This window comes from Pelobates fuscus, chromosome 8 (assembly GCF_036172605.1).
Source record: "Pelobates fuscus isolate aPelFus1 chromosome 8, aPelFus1.pri, whole genome shotgun sequence".
Classification (NCBI taxonomy): domain Eukaryota; kingdom Metazoa; phylum Chordata; class Amphibia; order Anura; family Pelobatidae; genus Pelobates; species Pelobates fuscus.
Genome location: NC_086324.1, coordinates 153,267,960 through 153,295,152, shown reverse-complemented (window position 1 = coordinate 153,295,152; position 27,193 = coordinate 153,267,960). Strand labels below are relative to the sequence as shown.

The 27,193-nt window shown below is 41.0% G+C and overlaps 2 protein-coding genes across 2 annotated transcripts in view; one reads left to right on the top strand and one right to left on the bottom strand.

Annotated features, from left to right (window-relative positions):
• The window catches only part of SLC5A10 (solute carrier family 5 member 10), a 129,144-nt gene that overhangs the window by 56,121 nt on the left and 45,830 nt on the right, over positions 1-27,193 (bottom strand). The gene's annotated exons all lie outside the window — the stretch shown is intronic.
• Positions 261-27,193, top strand: part of FAM83G (family with sequence similarity 83 member G) — a 47,222-nt gene continuing 20,289 nt past the window's right edge. The window contains exons 1-2 of the mRNA XM_063430448.1: positions 261-1,126; positions 14,556-14,723. Coding sequence (XP_063286518.1) covers positions 641-1,126; positions 14,556-14,723 — 654 coding nt within the window. The 5' untranslated portion in view covers positions 261-640. The remainder of the gene's footprint in view (positions 1,127-14,555; positions 14,724-27,193) is intronic.

The following is a 27,193-nucleotide window of genomic DNA, read 5'->3' as shown; positions in this document are numbered from 1 at the left end:
ACAGTCCCGGTATTTGTTTAAGTTGGTGCTGGTGATTTTACTGAATTTATTTGTTTTTAGGTTTAAACTCCCACCGCTGTGTCTGAGCATGATGGGAATTGTAGTGCACTGTTTGAATACCAGCCATGGGATTCCCAGTCCCAGCATGCAATATAGGTCAGGTCCTAGTGGGGGTGGTGAAGGGTTAAAGCTGAGTCACATGATGTGGGTGTGTTTGGAGGTAGGCAGGACTCCGTGTTGGAATCAGATTGTCATTGCTCCTGTAAGTTGCTGTTTTTACCTGTCCTTGCTGGTGGGCAGATCAGTATTGAAGGAGCTGGAGATCTGCTCACACAGAGGCTGCTGGACAGCCCCCACCCCTGGAACAGCTGGTGGAACCTTATTGTATCACTGTGAGATACTTTGTAACTGATCAGAGAGGGGGCTCAGGGTGTTCTTGCCCCCTCCATAAGATCTCACTCCTTGTACCATGGATTTACCTGGCTGAGCTGGCTCTCAATCTCTGCTACCACCTATCTAGCAAGGTAGGCTCACCTGAGACCATCACCTGCATATAGGCTGGGAGAAGGAACACTACTTCTATACTCAACAAGGGGAGTGTGGGATTCAAGATCCAAAAGGTCTTCTGGTTTCTGCTACCATGGCTCTCTCCCAGGTGCAGTGTCTGGACAATAATAATGTCAACTGGAGGTCCAGTGAGGGCAAGCCTGAGTTCTTCTACAGTGAGGAGCAGAGGTTGGCTTTGGAAGCTCTGGTGTCTTCTGGAGCTGATTCCTTCCACGAAATTATCAAAACGGAGAACATCAGGAACTTCCTTTCTGAGCTGGAACTCAGTAAGCTGGCGTGTAGTGTAGAACCATTTGACCCAGACTCTGGTCACACTAGGACAGGATGTGACAAGTGTGAGCAGGAAAGAGACGATGGTGAAAACCAAGAGGGTATGGAACATTCTTTGGAATATTGGCCGGAAAAGTCTGACTGTGTTACCCCTGAGTTGGATTTGGGGTGGCCTGATGTGGTAGCCTACCGAGGAGTGACCAGGGCAACTGTCTACATGCAACCACCTATAGAAGGACAACCCCACATCAAAGAGGTGGTTAGGAAGATGATAACCCAGGCCCAGAAGGTGAGAATTTAAACACTAAAAAAGTTATTTATTACAGAGTTGTAAAAATTCTCTTAGCTAGTTTTGCTTACAGTGCTGCTATCCTGTTCTAACATTTTGATTTCACTTGAAATTCCAGACATTTCTAACTTTGGTAAATAACATTGTAAAACATTTTATAGGATGACCCTAAGCCTCACTTGGATCTGTGAATCCATTTCTTGATCCAACTTTCCTGGTTTTATTTTTTTCGGTGCTAGCATGGTACATGGCAAACATGTTTTTTATTATTATTATTATTATTTTAATTTAATATAATGGATTGCAGTACATTTTAATGTATGGCAGTGGGGTGTGTGTGATGTGCTTTGAGAACTAAAGAATACCAAGTGTGTTAACATGTATGTGTCTGTGTAGGTAACATGTTGGTGATCACATTGCTGTGGAATGTCCAAAGTCCCTGGGGTGAGAGAGGAGTTAAAATAAAATTTCCCAACTCTCACTGATATTTACAGTTTTGGTTAAATTCTCGCTGTAGTTTGTGTGTACAGGTAGGATCGCACCTTTTCTACCTACTGAACAAAAGACAGAATTAAACTAACATTTTAGATTGATCTGAAAAGATCTGATAGCTCTGAATAATTGACATTGATCAGTAAACATGGTGTTGATTAGAATGTTAATTGCTGGGAATTCAAAGCAGATTTCAAAATGTGTCCATTTTGGCCTGAAGTGTGAAATTTTACTCTGAATTACTCGGAATTTACACTTTAGTGGTTATAACTTTATGTGTAAAATATGAATTTTAAGGGGAAAATGGAACAATCACTATGGAAACCTATGGATTATTTTCTACATAAGGATTCTCGACCCCTGTGTATGAGTTCGGGGGCATGGATCCTTGGACAGTCCATTCCTTTGTTACGCTCCCCCTGATTAAATTGAATCAGGAATGTATTTTAAACAAAGATCCAAAGTGAATTTCAAATTTAAGGCCAAAATAGTTCAAGTGAATACATAGTTGTCTTGGAGAGTTTTCCCAGCTCTGCTTCCCGAATCAAATGCATTGATTACATTTTCTTAATATTCTCCAAATTGGGAAAGAACTGTAGAGACATGAATTGGTCATGCCATGCTACGTCAGGTTCTCTGGTATCATCGTATGACTCATGCCGTGCATGATCTCAGAGGATGCGGGAACGCACATTTATCAGAGTTCTTCCAGGTGTACAAAAGTGATGCAACATGTGGGTATACATTTTTTTTTTTTTTTTTAAATCGCCGGATGCTATTTTCTTAGTAACTTGGCAATGAAAATCTTTCCACTCATTATTGTTCATTTATAATGAGCCAAGTGATCTACAATTACACTTTGTAGACTGCAGGCTCCCACAAGCAAAATCCTTTACTCTCTCCTACGGCTTAATTCATTATTATCATCATTTTAAATACATATCTGATATCTATTTGAAGTGCTTTGAAAACACTGGGTCTTTGCCAGAAAATGTTCTGTTCTAAAAAAAAACCAAAAAAAAAAACACTAAGCACCATAACTACTACAGCATTGTGCAGTGGTTATGGTAGGAGGAGTACCCTGATGCTATCTGATGATTGTTGAGGACCTCTTCTAGTTAGTTAGTTTAGCCACCAGGGATTCCCTTTTCCCACTGTGGAAGACCGAGATTGAATAGAGTCCTAATCATTAATGAGAGAATAAATAGTTGCGGCGCACTCAGACTACAAAAAAATACAAGAAACAAAGAAGGCTACTAAAATGCCTAACTAAGTATAAATATGGGGATTTGGTTAGCCAAGGTTTGATGCAGTGTAAACAAGATACAACAGGATTTTTACAGCACAGTCGCCAACAGGGGGTCATCAGGAAAACAATGGATTGCACAATTCTGGAGCCTTGTTATCAGGGACATAACTTACTTAAAACAACATAATTTAATTAACCATCAGACACCAGAATGCCTAACAATACCCCCAAAACACACTTTCCCCTCAGTGTACCCCAAAACATCTGCTATCCATGTAAAGCTGTCATCAGGAGGGATAACAAATCCAAAAAGCACCCAGATCAGAGGTGTCTAGACTGTATAATCTATTGTCACAAAAGGTGACTCCTGATGGTTCCATTATAATGGAGCTCCCTCACGTTGTTGGATGTCTTATCATCTCCGCGATCTCCCTGCCAAATAGCACCCTGTTTGGTGGTCCAGGGGCTGAAAGCTGTCCTGATGACATTTCACCGGATCGTGGCACTCCAGTTATCCAAGCTACAGTTCCATGTGGTTTCTGGATAACTCCCGTTTGGGTGCACTATACATGTAAGAGCCTTTTGCTAGCCTCTTTGGGTTCTTGATATGGCTCTCTAGTGGGGAGGCACAGCAGGGATGTGGTTGGCACAGTGAATTTATGGGAAGGCAGTGGTTGGGAGTCCTGCACCAGTCCACAGTGATCAGGTGGTTCGTCACAATGATTGAGTCAAAGTGTTTTAGTATGGTTTAACAACTCTCTGTATCTGGTCTTCTCCAGCCAAAGCCAGATAGCTCTGTAGAAGATATCATGGTCGAAGCAGAGCCTATGTCATTGACTGAAAGAGCTCAGCTGAAACACCCAATATGGTGTGAATTTGAAGCAAAGGTTCCCTAATAGCTTGAAAACAGGGGGTAGCCAAAAGTGGATCATCCTTAATGCCTTACGACTTGCAAAACATCATAGGAGGTGTAGTACTTCATCTTATGGGTATCTACGTTTGGCTCCCCATTTCCTAAAACATATAGATAAAATGTAATTTTTGCCTGACATTTACAATGGGCTATATACACTGCCTGGCCAAAGAAAAAGTCACCACCTGGATTTAACTAAGCAAATAGTTAAGCGCCTCCAATTGGATAGTTACTGCATGGGCGATTATTTTTCCACTGGCAACAAGTTATTTAAATCCAACTGATGCAATGAGTATCTTCTCATTTCTTGAACATATCTTGCAATGAGTATCTTCTCATTTCTTGAACATATCTTGCAATGAGTATCTTCTCATTTCTTGAACATATCTTGCAATGAGTATCTTCTCATTTCTTGAAAGACACTTCCCGTGGTCGTGGAAAAGATGTTAGACTGTTTGAGAAGGGTCAAATCATTGGCATGCATCAAGCAGAGGAAACCTCTAAGGAGATTGCAGAAACTACTAAAATTGGGTTAAGAACTGTCCAATGCATTATTTAAAAACTGGCAGATTTACCCTGTTCCAGAGTGATGGGCGCATCAGGGTAAGAAGAGAGGCAGATGAAGTGATGCACCCATCATGCCTTGTGCCTACTGTACAAGCCTCTGGGGCAGTGCTATGATCTGGGGTTGCTGCAATTGGTCAGGTCTCGGTTTAGCAGCATTTTGTGCCCAAAGAATGAGGTCAGCTGACTACCTGAATATACTGAATGACCAGGTTATTCCATCAATGGATTTTTTTCTTCCCTGATGGCATAGGCATATTCCAAAATGACAATGCCAGGATTCATCGGACTCAAATTGTGAGAGAGTGGTTCGGGGAGCATGATGCATCATTTTTACACATGAATAGGCTACCACAGAGTCCAGACCTTAACCCCATTGAGAAACTTTGGGATGTGCTGGAGAAGGCTTTGCGCAGTGGTCAGACTCTCCCATCATCAATACAAACTCTTGGTGAAAAACTAATGCAGCACTTGACGGAAATAAATCTTGCGACATTGCAGAAGCTTATAGAAACAATGCCACAGCGAATGCGTGCCGTAATCCAAGCTAAAGGCGGTCCAACAAAATATTAGAGTGGGACTTTTTTTTTTTTTTTGGCCAGGCAGTGTATTTGTTCCCTAGTGGGAAACCTAAACTTCTGCACAGAGTTCCAAATTCACCCCTGAACCACCACTTACACCTCAAATATCTACGTCAACGGCACAGAAACATATGATGCTATATTGTGATAGAAACATACACATTTTTCTAGTAATGTGGCTAGTCTAGACGTCAAGATGACATAATTAAAGGTCCAACATGTAATTTGTGGATGAAAAGTGTGTCTTAGGAAACAGCGCTATTTTAATCTCTATATCTCCACAGGAAGGGATAGTACAGATACCTACTATAGCCTTGCATTCAGAGTTACAAATTGATGGCAAGAACAGTCATGACGGAACTTATATACTGTATGTGTTGTTTGCAATTGCAATTCCCGTGTCAGTTGTCCACAAATTCCCGTAAATAACTAAATAAAACAAACCCCAAAACAGCAAGAACTTAGTTATGAAGTCTGGTGCATTCTTGGAGATATTAAGTTCTCTACTATAAAAGGTGCTACATTTAGCTGTAAACACTTTCAGATAACCTATAGATCAGGGTTGTAGTCTTGTAGACCTTGGACCTCCTGCTATTATTAAACCAGATATCCTAGAGTTCCATGTCAGCTAACAAGAGTCAGAATTATGGGAAATGTAGTTCAATGACTGGGGGGCGGGGGAAAGCCTTTCAACCTCTTTCTCTTGGACCTACATTTTTTTTTTTTTTTTTTTTTTTTTGGATGTCACTTTAGCTCTTTTTACTGGCTAGCAGCCCAGGTATCTGATCATTTGTCCTTTTGCATCTTGTATGTATAACCGTGAACTTTCTACTGACACGTTGACTATATCTGTCTTCCCGGAATTCATGTTTTTTGAAAACAGTTTTTCTAATCTTTGGACCATTTGTTTAGTGAACTGTTTGGTAATTAAATAAATAGAACAATTTATTTATGTTGCACCATTTTCTCTACATATTTTGTAGTGTGTGACATATTCAAACAAGAACACTTACGTTTCATGAATCCTTTAGTTTAAAATAATGACAGCAAATAATTGTCCATCTGAATATTTAATTACCAAGTCTATTCCTAGTGAATCATGGCATGCCTAAGGAAGCTGGTCACTGCGTGTCTGGCTAGCTGTGATTTGGGTGAGGAGGAATGTGGATTAAGTGTTAAGAAATATGATAGAAAGAAAGGAGAATACTGCTGGATATTTTAATTGTTTAGCAGGTGATTAACCCCTTAAGGACCAAACTTCTGGAATAAAATGGAATCATGACATGTCACACATGTCATGTGTCCTTAAGGGGTTAAATAAATGGCACATCCTGGCATCCGATGCAAATAAGAACAGTCCCATGATTCCCTGCTTGTGGCGCATGAGCAGACCTAATGAATTGTGGGAAGATGGTGGCTCTGATCACCTACTGCATTCTTAACTGGATTGAGGTAAAAGTAAAACTTATAGAGCCAGATCCACACGATATAGAACTTTTTTTTTTTTTTTTTTTTATCTCCAATATGTAGTAAACTAATTCAACACAATTGTGGGATTTTTTTTCTTTCTTTCTAACTTCCGCAATACCAGATTTAAACCGATATTAAGACGGTTATGGCTGATGCTCACGGTGTAGTTTGCAGTGTGGATTTACTGTAATTTACACCTGTGGGCAGGTTGCGTAGATAAGAGAAAAATATTGTTTGCTTTTACACAGTTGACATTTGCTTTCAAAGATTGGAACCATATCTTGTGCCATTTAAAGGAAAACTGTCACTTTTATGGTAGTGATCGTTCCCCTGACCATAACCTTAATAAATGCTATTAAACCTGTTTAATGGAATGAAGGGTGCAGCAGAGGTAAATATTTAACGCATTTAGCTCTGCGGCACGCATTTAGCTCTGAATGTGGATGCCAGCATCTTCTCTGGATGCTTGGAGATTGCTTACATGTGTGCGTCTAAAGTGCCGTACAAACACATTGCTCGTTCCTGACCTAATTCCTTACCAATCTTCTAGGAGCTGTGCGTTTGGCATCATGCTGTCACGATAGTTGTCATTGGTGCCTTGGTCATATGTCATTTTCTATTATAAATCCTTTTTTTTTTTTTGGGCAATTATGTTTAAAATAAAATTTAAAAAAACAAAAAGTGACAGATCCTCTTTAAAGTGCACTCAATAATTTAGTTAGATTTTTTGATGGCTGTTATATGTACGTTATTGTGGGAGTGGTGGAAGTATCTTGCCATAGATCTAATCCTTTTCATTCCTGAGAAATGTTTATTGTATGTACATAGGGTGTACTGCAAATGCTTAATCATGGTCACGCAACGAGGCTAACGAACGACGAGCACTAATCCGACGGCGTCTACTACAGTGTGTAGATGTGTCTCGTCTTGCATGTATTTACCTGTGTGGTTTGTTAACCCTATCCTTGCTGGCTTCCAGTACACACAGGTCCCAAGTGGTTGGACACACCTGTGATGATCACACTTGAGAGACTTTGTCCTTATGTTTTTGGTGACCGAGCTCACGTGTCACTAGACTGTGACATATTGTCCTGGAATGTTGGACGGAGATCTCAGAATGGAATTACAGAAATGGTTTTATAAAGCTAAACAAGCCGGCCAAAGCAGAATGAATTGTGTACAATGAAAAGGCCTAGTGGTATTAGAGATCGTAGGCTTGCTCTCTTTAACCATTGGAGTGCCATATGTGTAGGTTGTTTTATTATTTTATGTAAATAAAATAAAAAATAAAATATATATATATATATATATATATATATATATATATTCTCTCTCACTCACTCACTCTTGGCCTTCAATAGCATTTGGCCCGGTGTAACGTTTACCAGAGAATCCACTTTACATTAAAAATGGCACTCTGGGGACTCCTTGGACCAAGAAATCTGTTTTGTCAAACTGAATTAAAATCTGTTTTTAAATCAGTTTGACAACTTACCTGGATCTTGTGAAGCATGCGCTGCTGCAGCCCCAGGTTACAGCCTTTTACAGGAAAATCTGGTTAGCTGTTCAGTTTATAATGACCATGCAGGACTTGCGCAGGACTGCTGACCATGGTTTTTATTCGGTCAGAGGCCTGATCGAGCTACTCCTGCAGGAGAAGAACAGATGTGGGCACCCAGCAGGACCAAGGGAAGTTGTTAAAACTTACTAGAACGATTTTTAATGTAGGATGTCACTCCTGTCACTATAACCACTACAGCAGGTAGTAGATGTTTTGACACTTGAAGTGTTTCTTTAACGTTTTATGGTCGTGCCGAGTTTATGCCCAAAAAAAGCTGTGAATAATTTTATAGGCATGTCAAGAGTTTCAGGGAGAATTGTCTTCTTTCTTTTGCTGTAGTAAGCTAGCATCTCAACTACAGCTCCCAAAAACATTGCGGAGCGCGAGGACGTCCAGCGTCCGTTACCGGACCAAAGGTCCGTTTTGGATTCAGGAATGGCCTCCAGTAGCTCTCTGGGAGACAGCAACTGGAGGCAGACTTAGTGCTGCAATGTAAACATTGCAGTTTGTCATTGCAGCATTAAGTGCAATAGGGACACTGTACCCAGACCACTTCAATGAGCTGAAGGGGTCTGGGTGCCTATAGTGTCCCTTAAATTTTATATTACCGATTTAGCAAATGAAATCACAATCGGTTCATTTCTGGCACAGCTAGGACAAACATTAATAATGAGGAGAAAACAGAAACAGTGTTTAGTTTCTCTTTTCTCCAGATATTTCCTCCTTGCTATCTGCCATGTGTATGTCAGAGTGTATACCAATGACTGACAGGGAACCAAGATGGAGGCGCCCAGTTGCAGGATAGAGAGATGTATACTTGTAAAATATTTGTGGTAAGTGAACATACTTGAAATATTAAACATTTTTGGGAAGTGAAAGTTCCTTTTTTAAAGAGCAAAACTTAAAAAAACCAAAACAAAACGCTCAGCACACCTATAATTTAAAGGACCACTATAGTGCCATTATAGTGTAAATAGGTCCCCCCACCCTCATGTCCCGCCTCCCGCCGGGCTGAAGGGGGAGGAAAGGGTTAAATGCTTACCTTTCTCCAGCGCCGGGCTCCCTCGGCGCTGGGTACTCTCCTCCTTCCGACGTCATCGGCTGAACGCGCATTCAATCAGTCCATAGGAAAGCATTTTTTTTAATGCTTTCCTAAGGACGCTGGCATCTTCTCACTGTGAAAATCACAAAGAGAAGCGCGGAAGCACCTCTAGCGGCTGTCAATGAGACAGCCACTAGAGGCTGTGAAACCGCTATGTTTACAGCAGGCAGGGTTAACCCTAGATGGACCTGGCACCCAGGCCACTTCATTAAGCTGAAGTGGTCTGGGTGCCTATAGTGGTCCTTTAAGCTACCCATTGCACCTAACCCTCGAATACAGAACCCCAGCAGCAAGGCGTGATACAATGTGATTCTAAGCATTCCACATGTGATGGCAGACATTCAAATGCTGGAAGGCCTTTCAGAAGCCACTGGTGGCAAAACAGTTCACCAAAGAGCTGACCTTGCACATGAAAGTTGGGGTTTGAAAAACAGGGCCCTCATTTGTTATAAATATTTTATTATATGGTATTATTTTTTCTTTTTTTCTTTAAAGAGTTCTTGACAAAGCACTAAAGCCTACTATAGTCCCCTAGAACCATTTAAATATTGAAAGGGACATTATAGTTACCAGAACCTCCTCTGCTTAAAGAAGTGGTCTTGGGGCGTATAGCCTACCCCTGCAGGTTTGGCATTGTAAAAGCTGCCTTTTTACAGAAAAGGCAGAGTTGACAATGCTGCCTAAGTCCTGACCTACGTTAAGTGTCTCTATGATCTGCATGGAAAAACTCAATGTTACCCAGAGAGTTGCAATGAATCAGTCAGTGCATCTCAATGAAGAAATGGTGATTTGTCGCGCAGGCCTCTCTGTGCTTATGAGGAAGCATTGGAATGGCAGAGATCATCAAGATTAATGCGTGCTCCTTTAAGTTGTAACATCTCCTTACACAACAGAAATCTAATTTATTTTTTTCACTCACTCCCACCGACGTCTCACCTCCATTCTGCTCCCTCCAGCATGGCTGCTTGAGTAAAACCTGTAACTGCTGTTAACTCAAAGGATCTACAATCAGGCTCTTCTCACACTGCTCGTAACGTGATGTTAGTTCATAAAGCTCTGTCCAGAGGGGGCTTATGGGATATATAGTTCAGCATTTGCCACGGATGGCCCTGTGTTCATTATTTTGACATTAACAAATGGTAGTTAATTAAAGAGGCAATTAATTAATGTTTTAATGATGCCACCACATATACTATGGAAACCGTCCATAACGTGAGATAGGTCTCTCTGGCGACATTCTCCACTGACGCGCCTTTTAAACTTCTATTGTATGGTACGCAGATATTAATCTCTTTTTGCTTTAGGCTATAAGAACATGTATATAATTTTCTAAAGGTATGGTGTGAAAAAACAAAGTTGCAACGATGAAGAAATTCACATTCCGCACCTCAATGAGGTAGCAGGGAAACGACTGACACCCAGGTGTTATTTAAACCCCCTCCATCATCCCACCAACCAGACACTATCTGGATATCTGACTCATAATGTACTGAGCCACCATTTATATTAACTGCCAGACTGGCAAGGATATTCAGTAACGTGTGAATTGTTGGATATTGAAAGTCCATTTATTCAAAGTGTCAAAGTAAATTTTGAACATTAGTCAAAATAGCTAAATTGGGAGAAAAAAAAATAGCTGGCTTGAATTTTTAACAATTCAGCTATCTTGGCCCAAATTGTAACTTTTACGTTTAATTCCCAACAATTAACACTTCGGTGAGTAACGGTGTCTGTAAACTGACTGCACACTTAAATGAACACTCCGCTGTAGTGGTTATGGTGCAAGGAGTGTCCTGAGGCCCTAGAAACTCTGCCACAGGGCTAAGCCCAACAGTGCAAGGCTGCACTCATTGGCTGAGAGTGATCAGCTGACACTCTCAGCCAGTGAGCCAGCCTTACATGGCATTGCTTAGCTCTTTAAACCGTTTGACTACTTACTACAGTGTGTCCGGTATGAAGTAAACGTTTTAAATCTAATCATTTTTTTATCATTTTATTTTTTAGTTATTTTTTTTTTTTTTTTTTTAGCCAGCAGAAAATTTTAAATATCACATTATTTCATTATATACGGTGTAAATATTCAAGTCAAATTAACTTTTTTTCTTTATTTTTATATATACAAGAGAGTAAAGTGGATGCTAATTAGAAATGTTACTTTGTTGTTTTGTTCCGTTTCACCCCGATTGCTGAGGTGCTGGGAATTTGAAATAAAACTGACACAAATGGTCCGGGTCCAATATGGTCATTGGTCAATGAAAGAAAAGGAAGGGAAGTGTGTGATAATGTTCTAAAGAAGAGACAGGGTGGGTCAGTCATAAATTCCTGGGCCCCGACTCAGTAAACAGAAAGGGGGGAGGGGAGCCAGCAAATGAAATCTGAGGATATGTAAGGGCTATGCTGCTGGTCTGGCAATGTACAATCCTATACAGATTACATATAACGAGATATTGAAATTCCGTCCCTCCCACTCAGGCAACTGAAAACGTAGTCTTCAATTTTATTTATCTGCAGTCCTACATACCACAAACGTGGACCTCCTAAATAGGAGCACATGGCAAGCTTTGCCTTTAAGTACTTCTATCAGTGGGTCACGACGTGTTCTAAAAATATTCCTAAATAAAATGGGTTGTTGGAATTTTTGTTTTTTTATTTATTTTTTTTTAAAACGAAAGGGGAGGCGGTAATTTAAATCCTTTAATGAACAAGGATTACTTACATTTTTTTTAATCTATTTATTTTTAAGGTAAAATGTGTATTTAAATCCTACACTACACTGATAACATTAACCCTTACACCACATTAATACTAACCCTAACCCAAAAATACTGTGTAATAAAAAAAATATACAGAACAGTGAAGAAGTGAGTATATGAAAGAATTAATGCCATCTTGGGGTTAATCATTATGTAATCTATAGATACAGAGAGAAACGTGCATGTGTGTGTAATAGAGAGATTTTACTCACCACGTATTTGGATTAGTTCTGTATTAGAGCACTGAATTCTATAACCACCGCTTATCAGACTCTCACATTCTGAGATATATGGAAGTAAAATACGTTTGCATAAACCATATTTATAGAACGCCCAGTGTCCACAGCACTTTATGCAGTTCAAACAAACGGTGTGGTGTGTACGCCAAGTACACCTTGCGGAAAGCTTTTAAAAAATATTGGAGATTCCTGAAATTTAAAATGTTGTGCTGCATAACGGAGGATTTGCATCTGCTATTGGAAGCTTTGTCTAGGCCAGGATGTGGCTTAGCCAATCAAAATGGTACCGAAATGTGAGATGTGCATATCTCGTAAACCTCTTCTGAGCTGTAGTTTGTAGGACATGAACCTCTGCAATTGGCAGTAATTCCACAGATAAGATGAATGGAGCTTACTGACCGCTCCAAACACACACAGAAGGAATTACCAGTCTGGGAATTTACCAGGAAATGTCAAAATGTACACCAAATCAGCCAAGCTACACAGTTCTTTTAACTGGACTCTTTCCAGTATCTGAGAGCACTTCATTACACCGGGGAAAGTACTATAACAACTTGAAGTTATTATGGAATATGACACGTCCCTTCCGACTGATGGGGCTTTGCTAGGCTTTACACAACATCATTCTGCTACCAATGCATTATGGGAGCTGTAGTGCTACCACAGCATGCAGCATAACCCATTTAGATGGGTTAAACGGCTGCAGTCATATTTAAAGTTCTTACCCTGAAAAGGCATTCACTAACCTTGCAATGTCTGGGTTTTTTTTTTCTCCCCTGGGGGAAAGTGGAGTTCAATAACATGTCAGGCTCTCATATTATATGTTGGTGTTCTCACTAAGAAGCTTACCACATCCACCATGGTCTATAGCTTACATCTCACGTCTATGTTCTTATTGGGCAGTGCTTGGAAAGTGCTGCCCTGTGGGGAAAAAAACCAGTGTGCTGTAGTAGTTATAGTGCTTGGATGGTTAATTTAATTAGCGGATTGATTTCCCATGGTGCGTGCCATATCGGGGATCCTAACTGTCCCTCTTTTGGAGTCCCGTCCGAATTAGTCCCGTAGTGTCCAGTATTTGGGGACATTAAGGAACTGCCCAACGCGCAGCACAAAGGAGGTGCATCAATAGACGCATTTGTGCTGTGCCGCAGCAGATCCAGAACCTCTTTCTGCATGGTTTTGTGTGTTGGAGGCTTCTGTCCCTCTTTGCTAGAAGCTCCATATTGTTGGTGTGTCTGAGTGTATAACAGAGCTCCACAGCAAGAACACTCCCAGTAATGTGTCTTTAAACGGCAATAAATGTGTTTAGAAATCAGTCTGTGTAAAATAAGATACATTGTTCTTGTTCTAGATTATTGTCACTCTTGGTCCATTAGAAATGTTGGGAGGTATGGAATTAGGAGAAGGCAGAAAGACTGGGTAGTAAGCAGAATCTGGTTAAGAAAGTGAGGCTGGATAGACAAGGCAGAGAGGGAGCTATTGGAAGAAGCACAATGCTACGGCACAGTCATGTCTAGGGCATTCGGGACGAATGCAGTGCGTTCCCATGGACGTAATCATAATCTGGCCCGAAAAAGTTACATAGAGCTCAAAGTAAATGTCTTCTTTGACAGCATATGCAGAACAGGTTAAATACACTGTTGATATCTTGTATTTTCTTTACTTGTCAACATAGGATTAAGAAGGAATGCAAAAATCATATTTTTCAAACCAGTCTAAAATAAAAAAGGAAAAAAAAAAAAATCACTCTTTACTGGATTTCCTGAAAAATTCTGTACATTTTCTTCCTTTTAATGTTATTTTCTAAATGTAGGGACTGCTTTCTTTAGTATATTGATAAATGTAAATATGAATATATCTTCTTGGTTTCACTGTCAGCATATTGACTAGCTGCCCCTGTTGTGTAACTTGATTGGCAGTTGACGTCAGCCAAACTGCACGCAAGGCCATAATTATCACGCAATAAGGTGCAATTCTGGGCCAAAGTGTTAAATGCCCTATCACCAAGGAAACCAATAGGGTATGTATTACTTTAGCAAGGTTTGATGTTTATCCATAGATCAACATGGTCTGCAGTGAGTTGTTATAAAAAAATAAATAAAGGGGGGCAGATTTATCATATTTATAATATTTCGATTCAGTCCTTTTCAGACTTCAGAAAGCAAGGTCATAAGGCAAAAGTATTACACAAGTTATCTTAGCACAGACTGGAAAACAAAACATGAATTTTTTTTATAAAATTGCCTGAATTTGAAACTAATTCTACAAACAGTAAAGCAAGAAAATATCTATTTATCTGTATCTCTTTGTTCCATTATTCCCTTTGTACCAGTAATTCTAAATGTTTTCTGAATAGGAAGAAAAATTTACAAAAACATCGTTGTTTAATGATGTATACTTTTTTTTTTCTCCAAACTGATGGAGTTTGACTTGGTGTTTATTTTGGTGGATATAACGTTGCCAATACCCTCCATCACCATATTGTTTGTTCTTTATGTCCTGCAGGTGATTGCCGTGGTGATGGACCTATTTACCGATGTAGATATATTTAAGGACTTGTTAGAAGCCAGCTTTAAGAGGAAGGTCGCTGTGTACATCATCCTGAACGAGTCAGATCTACAATACTTTTTACAGTTGTGTGAAAGAGCTCAGATGCATAAAGGACACCTCAAGGTAAGACATCCACCCCCACAACACCTGCCGAGTATTAACGTCTCATTCTGGATTTGTCCTTTAGGAGTTCTGGGATTACTAAATAAATAATAGGAAAACACCAAGACGTCTGTGACATTTAAAGAGGAAAGCCATTAAGGGGGTGTGCTGTTCTGGTCCTTAGATCTTACAATTTTACATACACATTGCGTATAGCTACTTTTTGTACAGTTTTATTTACATCCTTCATTCCAGAACAGATGAGTTTATTTTTTTTTACCTTTTTCTTTATTCCTGATCACATGTGTGCAGGGAAGCACCCTTGGCTGCCAGTTCATACCCCCATGTTATTTTTCACGTAGGGATGGTTAATGGGGCCAAGCAAATTCATGATTCCGGGGGCCCCTGCCTAACTCTTTGTGTCCTAAATGGCCGCCTTATGGTTATTCCTGCAAGGGTACATTCAGCTGTAGCTGTAACAAAGGGCAACATTAAAGAGACACTATTGGCACCCAGGACACTTCAGCTCATTGAAGTGGTCTGGATGCACTGCCCCTGTCAGTTTAACCCTGCAATAGTAATTATTGCAGTTATTGAGAAACAGCAATAATTACCTTGCAGGGTTAACTCCACCTCTAATCACTGTCTACCACACAGCCACTAGAGGCACTTCCGGGTCGTTAGGTGACTTTTGGTCGCCTAACTGACACTGGACGTCCTCACGCTATGTATGAGGACATCCAGCATCCGCTGAAACCCCATAGGAAATCATTGAATCAATGCTTTCTTACGGGGTTGTCCTAATGCGCATTAGGTCGCCGACATCGGGACAGGAAGAGCGAAGGCCGAGCCAGGTCCGGAGCTGGGTTCAGGTAAGTGACTGTTTTTAACCCTTTGTGTGCTGTAGAGGAGGAGGGAAGGAAAGGAGGTCCAGAGTGAAGGGGGGGAGGGGGAGGGAGGGGGGACAGGGGGCCTTTAACTTCCAGCCAGTCTCCTAACAGGTTTGTTTTTGATAACTGAAGGCCAGTTTACAGCACTTTGTTATCTTATAATCCTACACCCCCTTTGCTATTGTGAGTGATCAGTTTGAGGAACAAAGGAAGCCTCCCACTAGGTCCCTACTGGGTGCATACAATGAATGCAAACACAAGGAGTCTAGTGCAACAAATGCACAAAACAATCAAATCACACAAACATGAAATATCTTGTGTGAGGACTTGGTCAAAGCATTCGCTGTGCCACTTGTTCTGACCTCAGCTTTGAAAATGTTGCTTTGCATCCTTCACAAGTCAGTGAGAAATTACAGTTGATTCACTGTGTTTCATTTATGTCTGAGACACTGTGCTAGATGTTTGGGGGGCAGTTGTTGTTGGTCCTCCCTCCCCCCAAATTTCCTACAACTAATATTAAATAGAGACTGTGACCACTGTGTTTATACAGGTTTGGTTTTTCTTTACGTTACTATAATTGTGTATTGATATCTAGGTGTGTCTTGCTGCCTTTCGGGAAACCCGCAGGGTGAATCTATATGAAAAAATAGTACAAGAAAAATAATCTCAAGAATGTGAAGAATGCACCCTGAAAAAAGAAAAAATCATTAGGTTTTAGAACACATACAAAATGTAGCTCAGATATACTAAACTCAAAATACCCCCCAAAAATATTTTAAAGGTTGTGCTATAAAGAGATACTTAAAGAACGCACAAAGTATGCATATTACGACACGTTACTAAGGTAACCAACTTGCAATTGAACATTTATTGTTTGAACTCAATAGCCCCCCAGCTGTATAGCAACGGGCTCACTGTCTCAGCAAGAATTCTTCTTTTAGTTTTTAAAGCATATATATCCACGTTTTTATTTTTTTTATTTTTTATAAATATAGACTCTTTGTGAAAAATGATTTATTGGATCAGAACGTCATTGATTACTGCGCAATCAAAGATATACAAAAAAGGAAATATTGAGTAACTGCTGACTGATATGTCTTGATGTTTTAGCCAGCACTCGGTTAGATGATCGGGTTAATGGGCATAATCTGACATGCTGAGCATTAGATAATCTTGGCATCTCCTAACACTTGTGGAGGGTCTGGTGATCCTCTACAATCACCTCTCTTGTCAATCTCTCTTGTCCAAGGGCAAAAGAGTACAGTTGACAATACTCAAGCTTGCCATGAAAAAATAAAGATGGCAGTACAGTGCTAAGAATATGAGATGACAATCTAAAAAATATGCATGGGAAAAAAGCTAAAATAAATAAATGCAGAAACCCACAAATGACAGGTTCTGTTAAAGGATTACATATGTTTTCTTGGGCACGCAATCTTGGTGCAGATTGAATAGTGTCCTGATATATAAAAATGTTATTTGTTTTTACAATTACAATGATTTTATATAGAGACAACTTATTCCGCAGCGCTGTACAATAGATAAACCATGACAAGTAATGAATTCTAACAAACCACGTATAACGTACAAACACAGCAGGGGAAGAGGGCTATGCTTTTTAAACTTTCATTGACAAAAAGACCTACTAAATGAAACAATAAGTGTATTTGTAAAGTGTGTTCCCCAACACCCTCTGTCTATCTGTCTGTAGTGAATAGCAGTTGTTTTTGCTCAAACTTTCTCTACGGCACTTAAAGGGCCAAAGAGAAATGCTAATGCCAGAACAGTATCTTGTGAGCACCTCTGGCATTGCAAGGGTTTATTGTAAGTATTTTTTTTTTATATATACCTGTATATTTGATTGCTAGGGCGAGTAATTATCAGGTTTGTGCCTGCTAGGATTCCAGTATAATCTCTCCCTGAATTGACGCGGGACACATGCCAGCGCCTTGATTTCATCTACCAGCAAATTTTTGTATCTGCTTCCTTCCACCGGCACCTAGAGTATCCTCCACTATCCCTAATTTCCACCTGCCGTAACTTGTCATTAAATTACTCCGCCAGCAGACTTTAACTTTAAATCGTACAGCATTTTGGTAAAGTGGGGGGATGACAAAGTTTTTTTCTTCTTGCTATCAACATAGAGGTTATCTTCATTACAACCTTAAAGGGACACTCCAGGCACCCAGACCACTTCTGCCCATTGGAGTGGTCTGCGTGCCAACTCCCACTACTCTTAACCCTGCAAGTGTAATTATTGCAGTTTTTTATAAACTGCAATAATAACCTTGCAGGGCTAACTCCGCCTCTAGTGGCTGTCTACTAGACAGCCACTAGAGGTCACTTCCTCCTTCATAGCACAGGAAACCTGTGCTTGAGCGTCGCTGGAGGTCCTCACGCTGTGTGAGGACCTCCAGCGTCGCTCATTTCCCCATAGGAAAGCATTGAAATTATTTTTCAATGCTTTCCTATGGGGAGCGCTAATGCACATGCGCGGCATTGCCACGCATGCGCTTTAGGTCTCCTCGGCCGGTGGGCGGGATCAGTCTCGCCAACCGGCCGACGCAATGAAGAGGAGGAGCGGCGTGGAGGAGGAGACAGCGGCGAGGGACATCGTCGCTGCCTCAGGTAAGTGACTGAAGGGGTTTTCACCCCTTCAGTAACCGGGGGATTGGGGGGTGGGAGGGAGAGGGACCCTCCAGTGCCAGGAAAACGGATCGTTTTCCTGGCACTGGAGATTCCCTTTAAGGATTGCTATGTTTTAACTATATACTGTGTAGGCAAATATAAAAATAATTATTTTACACACTATTTAAAGTACAGACTCAGTAATGCAGCTGCATCTTATCTGTCGTATACCAAGGAATCTCTTAAAGGGAATCTCCAGTGCCAGGAAAACGATCCGTTTTCCTGGCACTGGAGGGTCCCTCTCCCTCCCACCCCCCAATCCCCGGTTACTGAAGGGCTGAAAACCCCTTCAGTCACTTATCTGAGGCAGCGGCGATGTCCCTCGCAAAAGTCTCCTCCTCCGCGATGCTCCTCCTCTGCATTGCGTCGGCCGGTGGGCGAGACTGATCCTGCCTACCGGCCGAGGAGACCTAATGCCGCGCATGCGCATTACATCTCCCCATAGGAAAGCATTGAAAAATAATTTAAATGCTTTCCTATGGGGAAATAAGCGACTCTGGAGGTCCTCACAGAGCGTGAGGACGTCCAGCGATGCTCTAGCACAGAAACCCTGTGCTATGAAGGAGGAAGTGACCTCTAGTGGCTGTGATTTCGTTCATGTCTTTTCATGAATGAAACTACTGTAGGGTGCGGATATACCCAACAATCTCATTCCTCAGCAGAGGTTGGATTCACGGCATACTCTTAACACTTCCTTATGAGAACCTATGGTCCAGGGCTGACTGCAGAAGATTTCCAGGAATAGGAGGAAATCGTTTTTATACGTTTTGTTCATGATTTTATTACAGTAATCAGCTTGGAATGTTACTGACTTTCAGATATTTTTTTTTTATTTTAAGAATATGGTTGTTTAAAAAAAATTATAAACAGAGTAAACAAGGAAGCCAAACAATTCAAACGTTGTGTGCAATCTAGTTCTAAATGTGGGCAGGAACGTAAATATACTGTTGAATAGCTCAAACAATGACTAACACAAGGTTTTTGAATAATGTGCTGTAGAGAGAGTTGACATGTACGCACTTTCAAGGTTAACCTCCTGCTATAGGACGCAATGATTTGTCATTGAATAGACCGTGTATTGAGTGTCATACACATAGTATAAAACACAAGCCATACATGGAACACCTAGAGCAAGGAGGGAGTTTGAGAGTAGACTCCTTGCCCAGAGAACTTACAGTCTACATTGTTATTTCAAAGGGTTACAGAAGAGATATTACTGATTTACTTGTAAAGCGTTTATGTTGCTTAAAAATAAACTTTGGGGCAGAAATGTAAAGCTGAACAATCTGTATGATGGCCAAAGTTGGGCTCCATTTGTGATTTAATTACTCATTAGCTTCCAGAAATGTAGTTTTTTTTTTCTGTCATATGGTGGCAGTAACCTCTGGGTTTTGCTCCTCCCTGTGGACAAGACCTTTAACAAGCTTTTTTTAAAAGGATCCTCCCCCTTTAGGTATAAATACTGAACCCGCAAAACCTACCCCAGTCTTCTTTCTTGTCCCGATAGGGATGGACAGGACTTTCGTTGATGGTGAGGCACACGGGTTGTTGTCTGGGGGATCCGGTCCGAGAGCTGCCCGGGTGGTAGGCTGAGTGGCCCATGCTCCGTTGTCTCGCCGTTACGGAGTGAACAGAGGCTGTTGGATTTATGCCGAGAAGGTTTCCGGCAGAATGCTTCCGGGAGGCGGAGCTCGCTCTGAGCAAGCGCACAGCGGTGGAACGCACGCCCTGGTGGTGATTGCGTTCCACCTAAGCTTCCGGGTGCGCAATGACGCATGCGCAAACGGAAGCTTAAAGATATACACACACACAAAAAAAAAAAAAAAAACCCGCGAAATTTGAATTTAAAAGCTGTGCTGGTACCCACTGACAGCATGGATGCAGGTCAGAAGTGGTACGCCGTGTCACCTGCCCCCCCACACGGCTCAGAGGTATTTTGAGGTAAGATTGATAAAGAAATCTTTACTTTGAAATACTTTCTGAAGAAGAGTTTAGATTCTAAGAGCCTCCATTTATTTTTTCCAGATATGTCTAGTCCACCTGAGATGGATAAGGAAAAGCTAACCCCCACGCCTAGAAAGGCTACGGTGAAGTCCAAACATATTGTTTGCAGCGAATGTGCAACTCCTCTCCCAGACGGGTCTAGGAAGAAAATATGCAGTCAGTGTACTGCAAACTCTTTGGAAAGAGAAAAGCAAAAGGATATGCAATCTTTCCTATCCTGGTTCCAGGAGAATTTGTCCCAGACCTTGGACTCGATTAAAGAATCTAAAAGGGTAGAAGCCCCCATTCATCAAAAGATTAATAAAAGAAAGAGAATTTCTTCATCTGAATCATCTTCGGGAGAATGTTCTTCTTCTTGCGAATCAGTGGATTCAGGTTCCTCGTCGAGTGAACCAGTGGGGTTTCCCCCTGAGGCAATCCGTAAATTTATTAAAGAAGTAAATCTGACAATCCTACCTCAGGGATCGGAAAATCCAAAGAAGGGCTTTTCTGTCCAACAGAGCCTAGTTGAATTTGTATTTAGGGAATGGAAAAACCCGGAAAAACATGCCTTTATTTCCAGACACTTCAAGGATGTCTTCAGGCTGGCTAGCGACGTTATGTGGGAAGATCTCCTAAAGGTTGATGTTCAGGTGGCACAGATTGCCAAGAGAACCACTATCCCTATAGGAGAAACTGCAGCATTAAAGAATCCTATGGATAAAAGAGCCGAAACCTCGTGTAGGCGGGCTTATCAGACAGCTGGTTTCCAATGCAAAGCCTTACTGGCAGGAGCAGCAGTAGCCAGAGCAAATGAAGTGTGGCTAAATTTTGTACAGGAAAATTTATCGTCTGGTCATATTGAGGATCTAAGTCACATGTTTCAGAACATGCATTTGGCGAATGAATTCCTATTGGATATGTCGACTGAGGTGCTGAAATTGGCCTCCAGGATCATGGGTTTGTCTTCTGTAGCAAGACGTGCCCTATGGTTGAGGTCTTGGTCAGCGGATACAGCGTCAAAGGCAGTCCTTTGTGAACTTCCTTTGGAAAAATCTAAATTATTCGGCGCCCCCTTAGAGGAAATCATAAGACAGATGTCTGAAACCAAGAAGGCACTTCCGCAAGATAGGAAGTCCTCCTGGAGACCGGGGTACAGAAATTACCAATCTAAGGGTAGGAGATCCTTTCAAGAGAGACCACATTTTTTTCAAAGAAAGGATAAAAACCGGAAATTTGAAAGTAATGAGGTCAAAAGATCCTTCAGAGACAAGGGGAGACGTTTTTGACGCCAGAGGTGTGGGAGGACGGCTCCAATATTTTTTTCCGGTGTGGGAACAGACCACGGAGGATCCCTGGGTTCTAAAGATTATCCGAAAGGGACACAAGATTATTTTTCTGGAAAAACCAAGATCAAGGTTCCTACTTTCGACTTACCAGTCTGCAAAAAAATCTCGAGCTCTAGATTATCAGTCCAGGCTGCTTCTACACAAAGAGGTTATAGAAAGAGTTCCAAAAAAACAGGAATTTCGTGGAGTCTATTCGAGACTATTTCTGGTTCCAAAACCGGACAACTCGTTTCGGCCCATTCTGGATTTGAAGAAAATAAATCAGTTTATCCCCTATCACAGATTCCGTATGGAATCAATCGCATCGATTTTTCCTCTATTACAAAAAGGCGACGTGATGGTAAAGATAGACTTAAAGGATGCGTATCTTCATGTTCCGATAGCCACCGCTTCAAGGAAATATTTAAGATTTGCAATAAGAAGAAGAAGAGGTCACATCCTTCATTTCCAATTCAGGGCCCTGCCTTTTGGTCTGTCGTCCGCTCCAAGAATCTTTACAAAGATCCTGTCTCCTCTAACTGCTCATTTGAGGGAAAGGGGTATTTCAATTATCCCATATTTAGACGACTGGCTTCTAGTGGCACATACCGAGGATCAACTACACGAGGATCTGCAGGTCACTATAAGGTTTCTTCAGGACCATGGCTGGATCTTGAATCTAAAGAAATCAGTTTGCATTCCAACAAGAGTTATAGAGTTTCTCGGTTTCGAGATCAATTCAGTCTCCATGTCAATTTTCCTTCCCAAACGAAAGAGAAAACAGATCCGAAAAACGATTTCCAACCTCCAAAGGATGAAAACTTGTTCCTTCAGAGAGGCCATGAGTGTGTTAGGCCTTCTTACGGCCACCTTCCCGGCGGTCAAATGGGCAAGATCAAAGGTCAGACCCTTACAATGGAACATCCTGACTTCCTGGTCAAAGAAGGAGGAAGATCTGGACAAAATATTCCTGCTGTCCCCTCAGGTGAAGACGCAACTAGATTGGTGGAAAACCTCAGAGTGCCTTTTAAAAGGTTTATCCTTTCTACCAAAGGTCTGGCTAATAGTCACCACAGACGCTTCAAACTCAGGTTGGGGAGCCCACTTAGGCTCCACCATGTTCCAAGGAAAATGGTCTTCCAAGGAAGCAAAGGAATCTACAAATTTCAAAGAATTATTGGCGGTTCTGTATGCTCTTCATCACCTCAGACCTTGGCTACTGCAAAGAGCGGTCAAGATACAGTCAGACAATCGCACGGTAGTCTCTTATATCAATCGACAGGGAGGAACCAGAGCAAGAAGGCTTTACAGTCTTTGTACAGAAGTTATGGAATGGGCGCAGAGAAATCTAGAAGACATCGCAGCGGTTTACATAAGAGGCAGCGAAAATGTAATAGCCGACGATTTGAGCAGAGGGAAGTGGGACCAAAAGGAATGGTCTCTAAACCCAGACGTATTCAGAATCTTGACTGGAAAATTCGGAGTCCCAGAAGTAGATTTGATGGCAAGAGAATCAAACAAAAAGGTTTCCCACTTCGCCTCCCTTTTCAGAACGGATCAACCCAATTGGATAGACGCTCTATCGATAAAGTGGGATTTTCAGCTGGCTTACATCTTCCCTCCTCTGCCCCTGATCCCAAAGGTCCTCCTCAAGACACGTACGGACAAGGCGAGGATATTGGCGATAATCCCTTATTGGCCAAACAGAGTCTGGTTTGCGGCCCTAAAGAAGATGACTATCAACTATTGGGAGCTTCCCATTTCAGTTCATCTCATTGTGAACAGGAACCTACCCTTGAAAGTACTGGAAATGTTCAGGTTGACGGCTTGGCTACTGCAAGGCTGATCCTTCGAAACAAGGGCTTGCAAGATGAGAGAATAACAGTCTTACTACACGCAACTAGAAGATCAACTTCTAGGATATACTTCAGAATTTGGTCCAAATTTCTTCACTGGGGTAGGGATCACCGGGTCTCGATATTACAACCGTCTATAGATAACATTCTTCAGTTTTTGCAAGACGGCTTTGACGCAGGCCTGGGAGTCTCCACTCTCAAGGTTCAAATCTCAGCTTTGAATTTTTTTCTTATTAAGGATTTGGCAGCCAATGTTTTCGTCAGAAGATTTTTTAGGTCCATCAGCCTCAAGAGACCTCCTAAACGATCGGTGTTTCCGACGTGGGACTTGTCCCTAGTCCTTCAGGCCCTTAGTACTAACCCGTTTGAACCTTTGGAGGAAGTTCCTTTGAAAATTTTATCTCTTAAGGTATTGTTTTTGGTAGCCATCACGTCTGCCAAAAGAGTGGGAGAACTTCACGCCCTATCCTCCTCAGATGAATTCACCATTTTTCATGAGGACAAAGTGGTTCTTTACCCGAGACCATCTTTTCTTCCAAAGGTTTTATCTTCAAAAAATGTTAATCAGCCTATTATTTTACCTTCCTTTTTTAGTGCGCCCTCATCTCTTCAAGAGCACAGATGGCAAAAGTTGGACGTCAGAAGAGCGTTATGTATATATTTAAACAGAACAAAGGAGTTCAGAGTTTCGGATCACCTGTTTGTTAATTTTCAGGGTCACCAAAAGGGCAAGGTGGCTTCCCGTGGGACCTTATCTCGTTGGCTTATTCAGGCTATCGATTTGGCATATTCTTCCTCAGGTCTTCAGTCTCCTGCTACAATCAAGGCCCATTCTATTTGAGCAATGGCTACCTCATGGGCAGAAAGAGCACTTGCATCTCCAGAAGTCATTTGCAAGGCGGCATGCTGGTCGTCCTTCAACACCTTTATCAAGCACTACCGGCTAGACATATTCTCTGCCTCTGAAGCTGCTTTTGGGCGTAAGGTGTTACAAGCCGTCGTGTCATAGGTCCCGCCCAGAGGGATTCTTGCTATATCCCAGAGGTTACTGCCACCATATGACAGAAAAAACAGAAATTTTTACTTACCGTAAATTCTTTTTTTCTTAATATGGTGGCAGTATTATTACCCTCCCTCTTTATTAAAGAATTTTTTGCATTGGATGTTTGCTTGTTCTGGTTTTCTTTACTTGTTACGTACTGGGGTAGGTTTTGCGGGTTCAGTATTTATACCTAAAGGGGGAGGATCCTTTTAAAAAAAGCTTGTTAAAGGTCTTGTCCACAGGGAGGAGCAAAACCCAGAGGTTACTGCCACCATATTAAGAAAAAAAGAATTTACGGTAAGTAAAAATTTCTGGTTTTTTTTAGGTGACTAGGACTTCCCTTCTACACGTGCATCTCGTTTATTGGATCGATCAGCACTCCGCAGTAGTTTCATTCATGAAAAGACATGAAGGAAATCACTATGCAAGCTAATCGATACCACAGATAGATGCAGCTGCAGTACTGAGTCTGCACTTTCAGCTGTAATGAATATTGTGTTCAGTTTTCCGAAGAACTGTACATTCTGTGTCCCTGCACACAGCATGATGACTCTGAATGCTGCTAAAGCTTCATAAAGAAGCTTTGGGCTCACTGCCTCTGTACGAAAAGAATTGGCTTTGGAGAGGTGCGACAATTGCTGCGCATGCGCCATAGGTCAGCAATGCTGCTCTATAAGAAGGTGTTTCAAAGGAACACATTAATATATTTCTATTTTCACGTTAAATATGATCACGATGACAAATCCTAATTGCATTAACTACCTGTTGTCAAATGCATCACTTGACCTGCAACAACTGGACAGCTATTTCATTGTTAATGTGAGCACTTTATTAGTATTATTGGAATTTCTATAGCAGGAATTTTGCAAAGGGACAACAAATGAAACTATTATTAATGTTGGAACGTTCGTTTAACGAGGACCCTGCTCAAACAAGCTTGAAATCTAGAGGACATGTCACATTTGAATTTTCTGGCTGCCCCCAATGCTTTGTGTCTGTATTTGCACAAAAGAAAATACCTGTCGATTTGATACATTTTCGTGTAAATGATGCCGAAAGACGCAGGGTTATTCAATAAATCTCAAATAATTTGCCAAACTGGAAAACGTCTACTTCTCTGCGAACATTCCAGCTTGGATGTTTAAGCTTATCATTTGAAATCCACTTTGTAGTAACTGAGTACTCAGAGGATTGGTTCTAGGCAAAAGCCCACCTGTCACTTTAAGTGTCCCGGATGTTAATGCACGAGGAGCACTTGCAGTTCTTGTTTTTCTTGTCTAGGATTAAGGAAGTAATTGGTGCCAGATAAAATTGGATTTCAAAATAGATTAACAGGATTTGACACTTCTAAACAAACCAGAAGAACTGGGGCAACCAAAAATCTGACTGGGGCATCAGCATTTCAATGTCCTATACACTCATTTTATAAATTAGTAGCCAATTTTTGTTTTGCTAAAGTTTTTATTTCTTTATTTTCTACTATATGTCTCCTAATCCTTCACTTTTTTCATAGCCAGCATCTGGGGATCATAGTTCCATGTTCTGCAATGCTCCCTATTTGTAGTACTTGCTTTAGATTATTATTATTATTATTTATAAAGCGCCAACAAATTCCGTAGCGCTGTACAATAGGTGGACTAACAGACATATATTTGCAACAATACGAGTTGGACGTACAGGAACAGAGGGTGTTGAGGGCCCTGCTCAAACGAGCTTACATTCCTTTATGGTGTTTGTCTGGATGTCTAAGTAAAATTCCTAAAATGTTTCTGAACCCTTTTTTGCAGAGTTGCAGAAAAGAACACACAAAAGGAAAATGTAATTGTTGTTGTTTTTTTTTTTTTTTGTCTGTCTGTTTGATCTTTGCACTTGGCAAATGCCATTGGTCAAAGCTGATGATAAACATGTGAGCTCTCCAACTTTCTCCCTCAAGCTACTTCATGAATTGTGTAACCTTTATTTCCTGGTCGAAGTCTCCTAGCATACATATACAGACACTTTAAAAGCAGTGAGTTACGCCTGTTCCAGAAATAGTTTCTGTATGTGATCGGATTATTGTCCCGTCCACTTCCGAGAAAAATTGCATTCCACAATTCTTCCACGGCTGAGAAAAGTGGCTTTTTATACAAAAATCTAAACACTACAAGGAGTGTCCATTTGCGACATTCCTCTTATTGCCAAGCAAAGGACTATTTCCGTCTCTTTGCTAACAACATTGTTTAGAAAGGTGAGAAACGTTTTAATGAAATGACTAAACTGATTTTGAGTTTCAAAGAAAAGGACGTGTCCCCTAAATAACACGCTGTCAGACTGTTTACGTGGCAGGTCTTTGTATAGGGGATAAATATAGGATGTATCTTTTTTTTTTTTTTTTTATATATATATATATAGAGAGAGAGAGAGAGAGAGAGAGAGAGAGAGAGAGAGAGAGAGAGAGAGAGAGAGAGTAGGGGGTTTACTCTAATATCTGCACCATTGACTACTTATTTTCATAAAAATAGAATTTGTTCTTCCTGCTTGAAATGTCATCAGTCTAATTTTTGAACCCAAATCATTACATTCCTAACTCTTTTCAGTTACCCTAACCAAAAAGTGACAGCACCCTCCAATCTCCAATTTTCTGCAGAAAAAAAAAAATGGTATGAAATGTTCCATCATACTAGTTTGGGATTTTCTGCTTTTGTGGAAAGAATTCTCCTCCCAT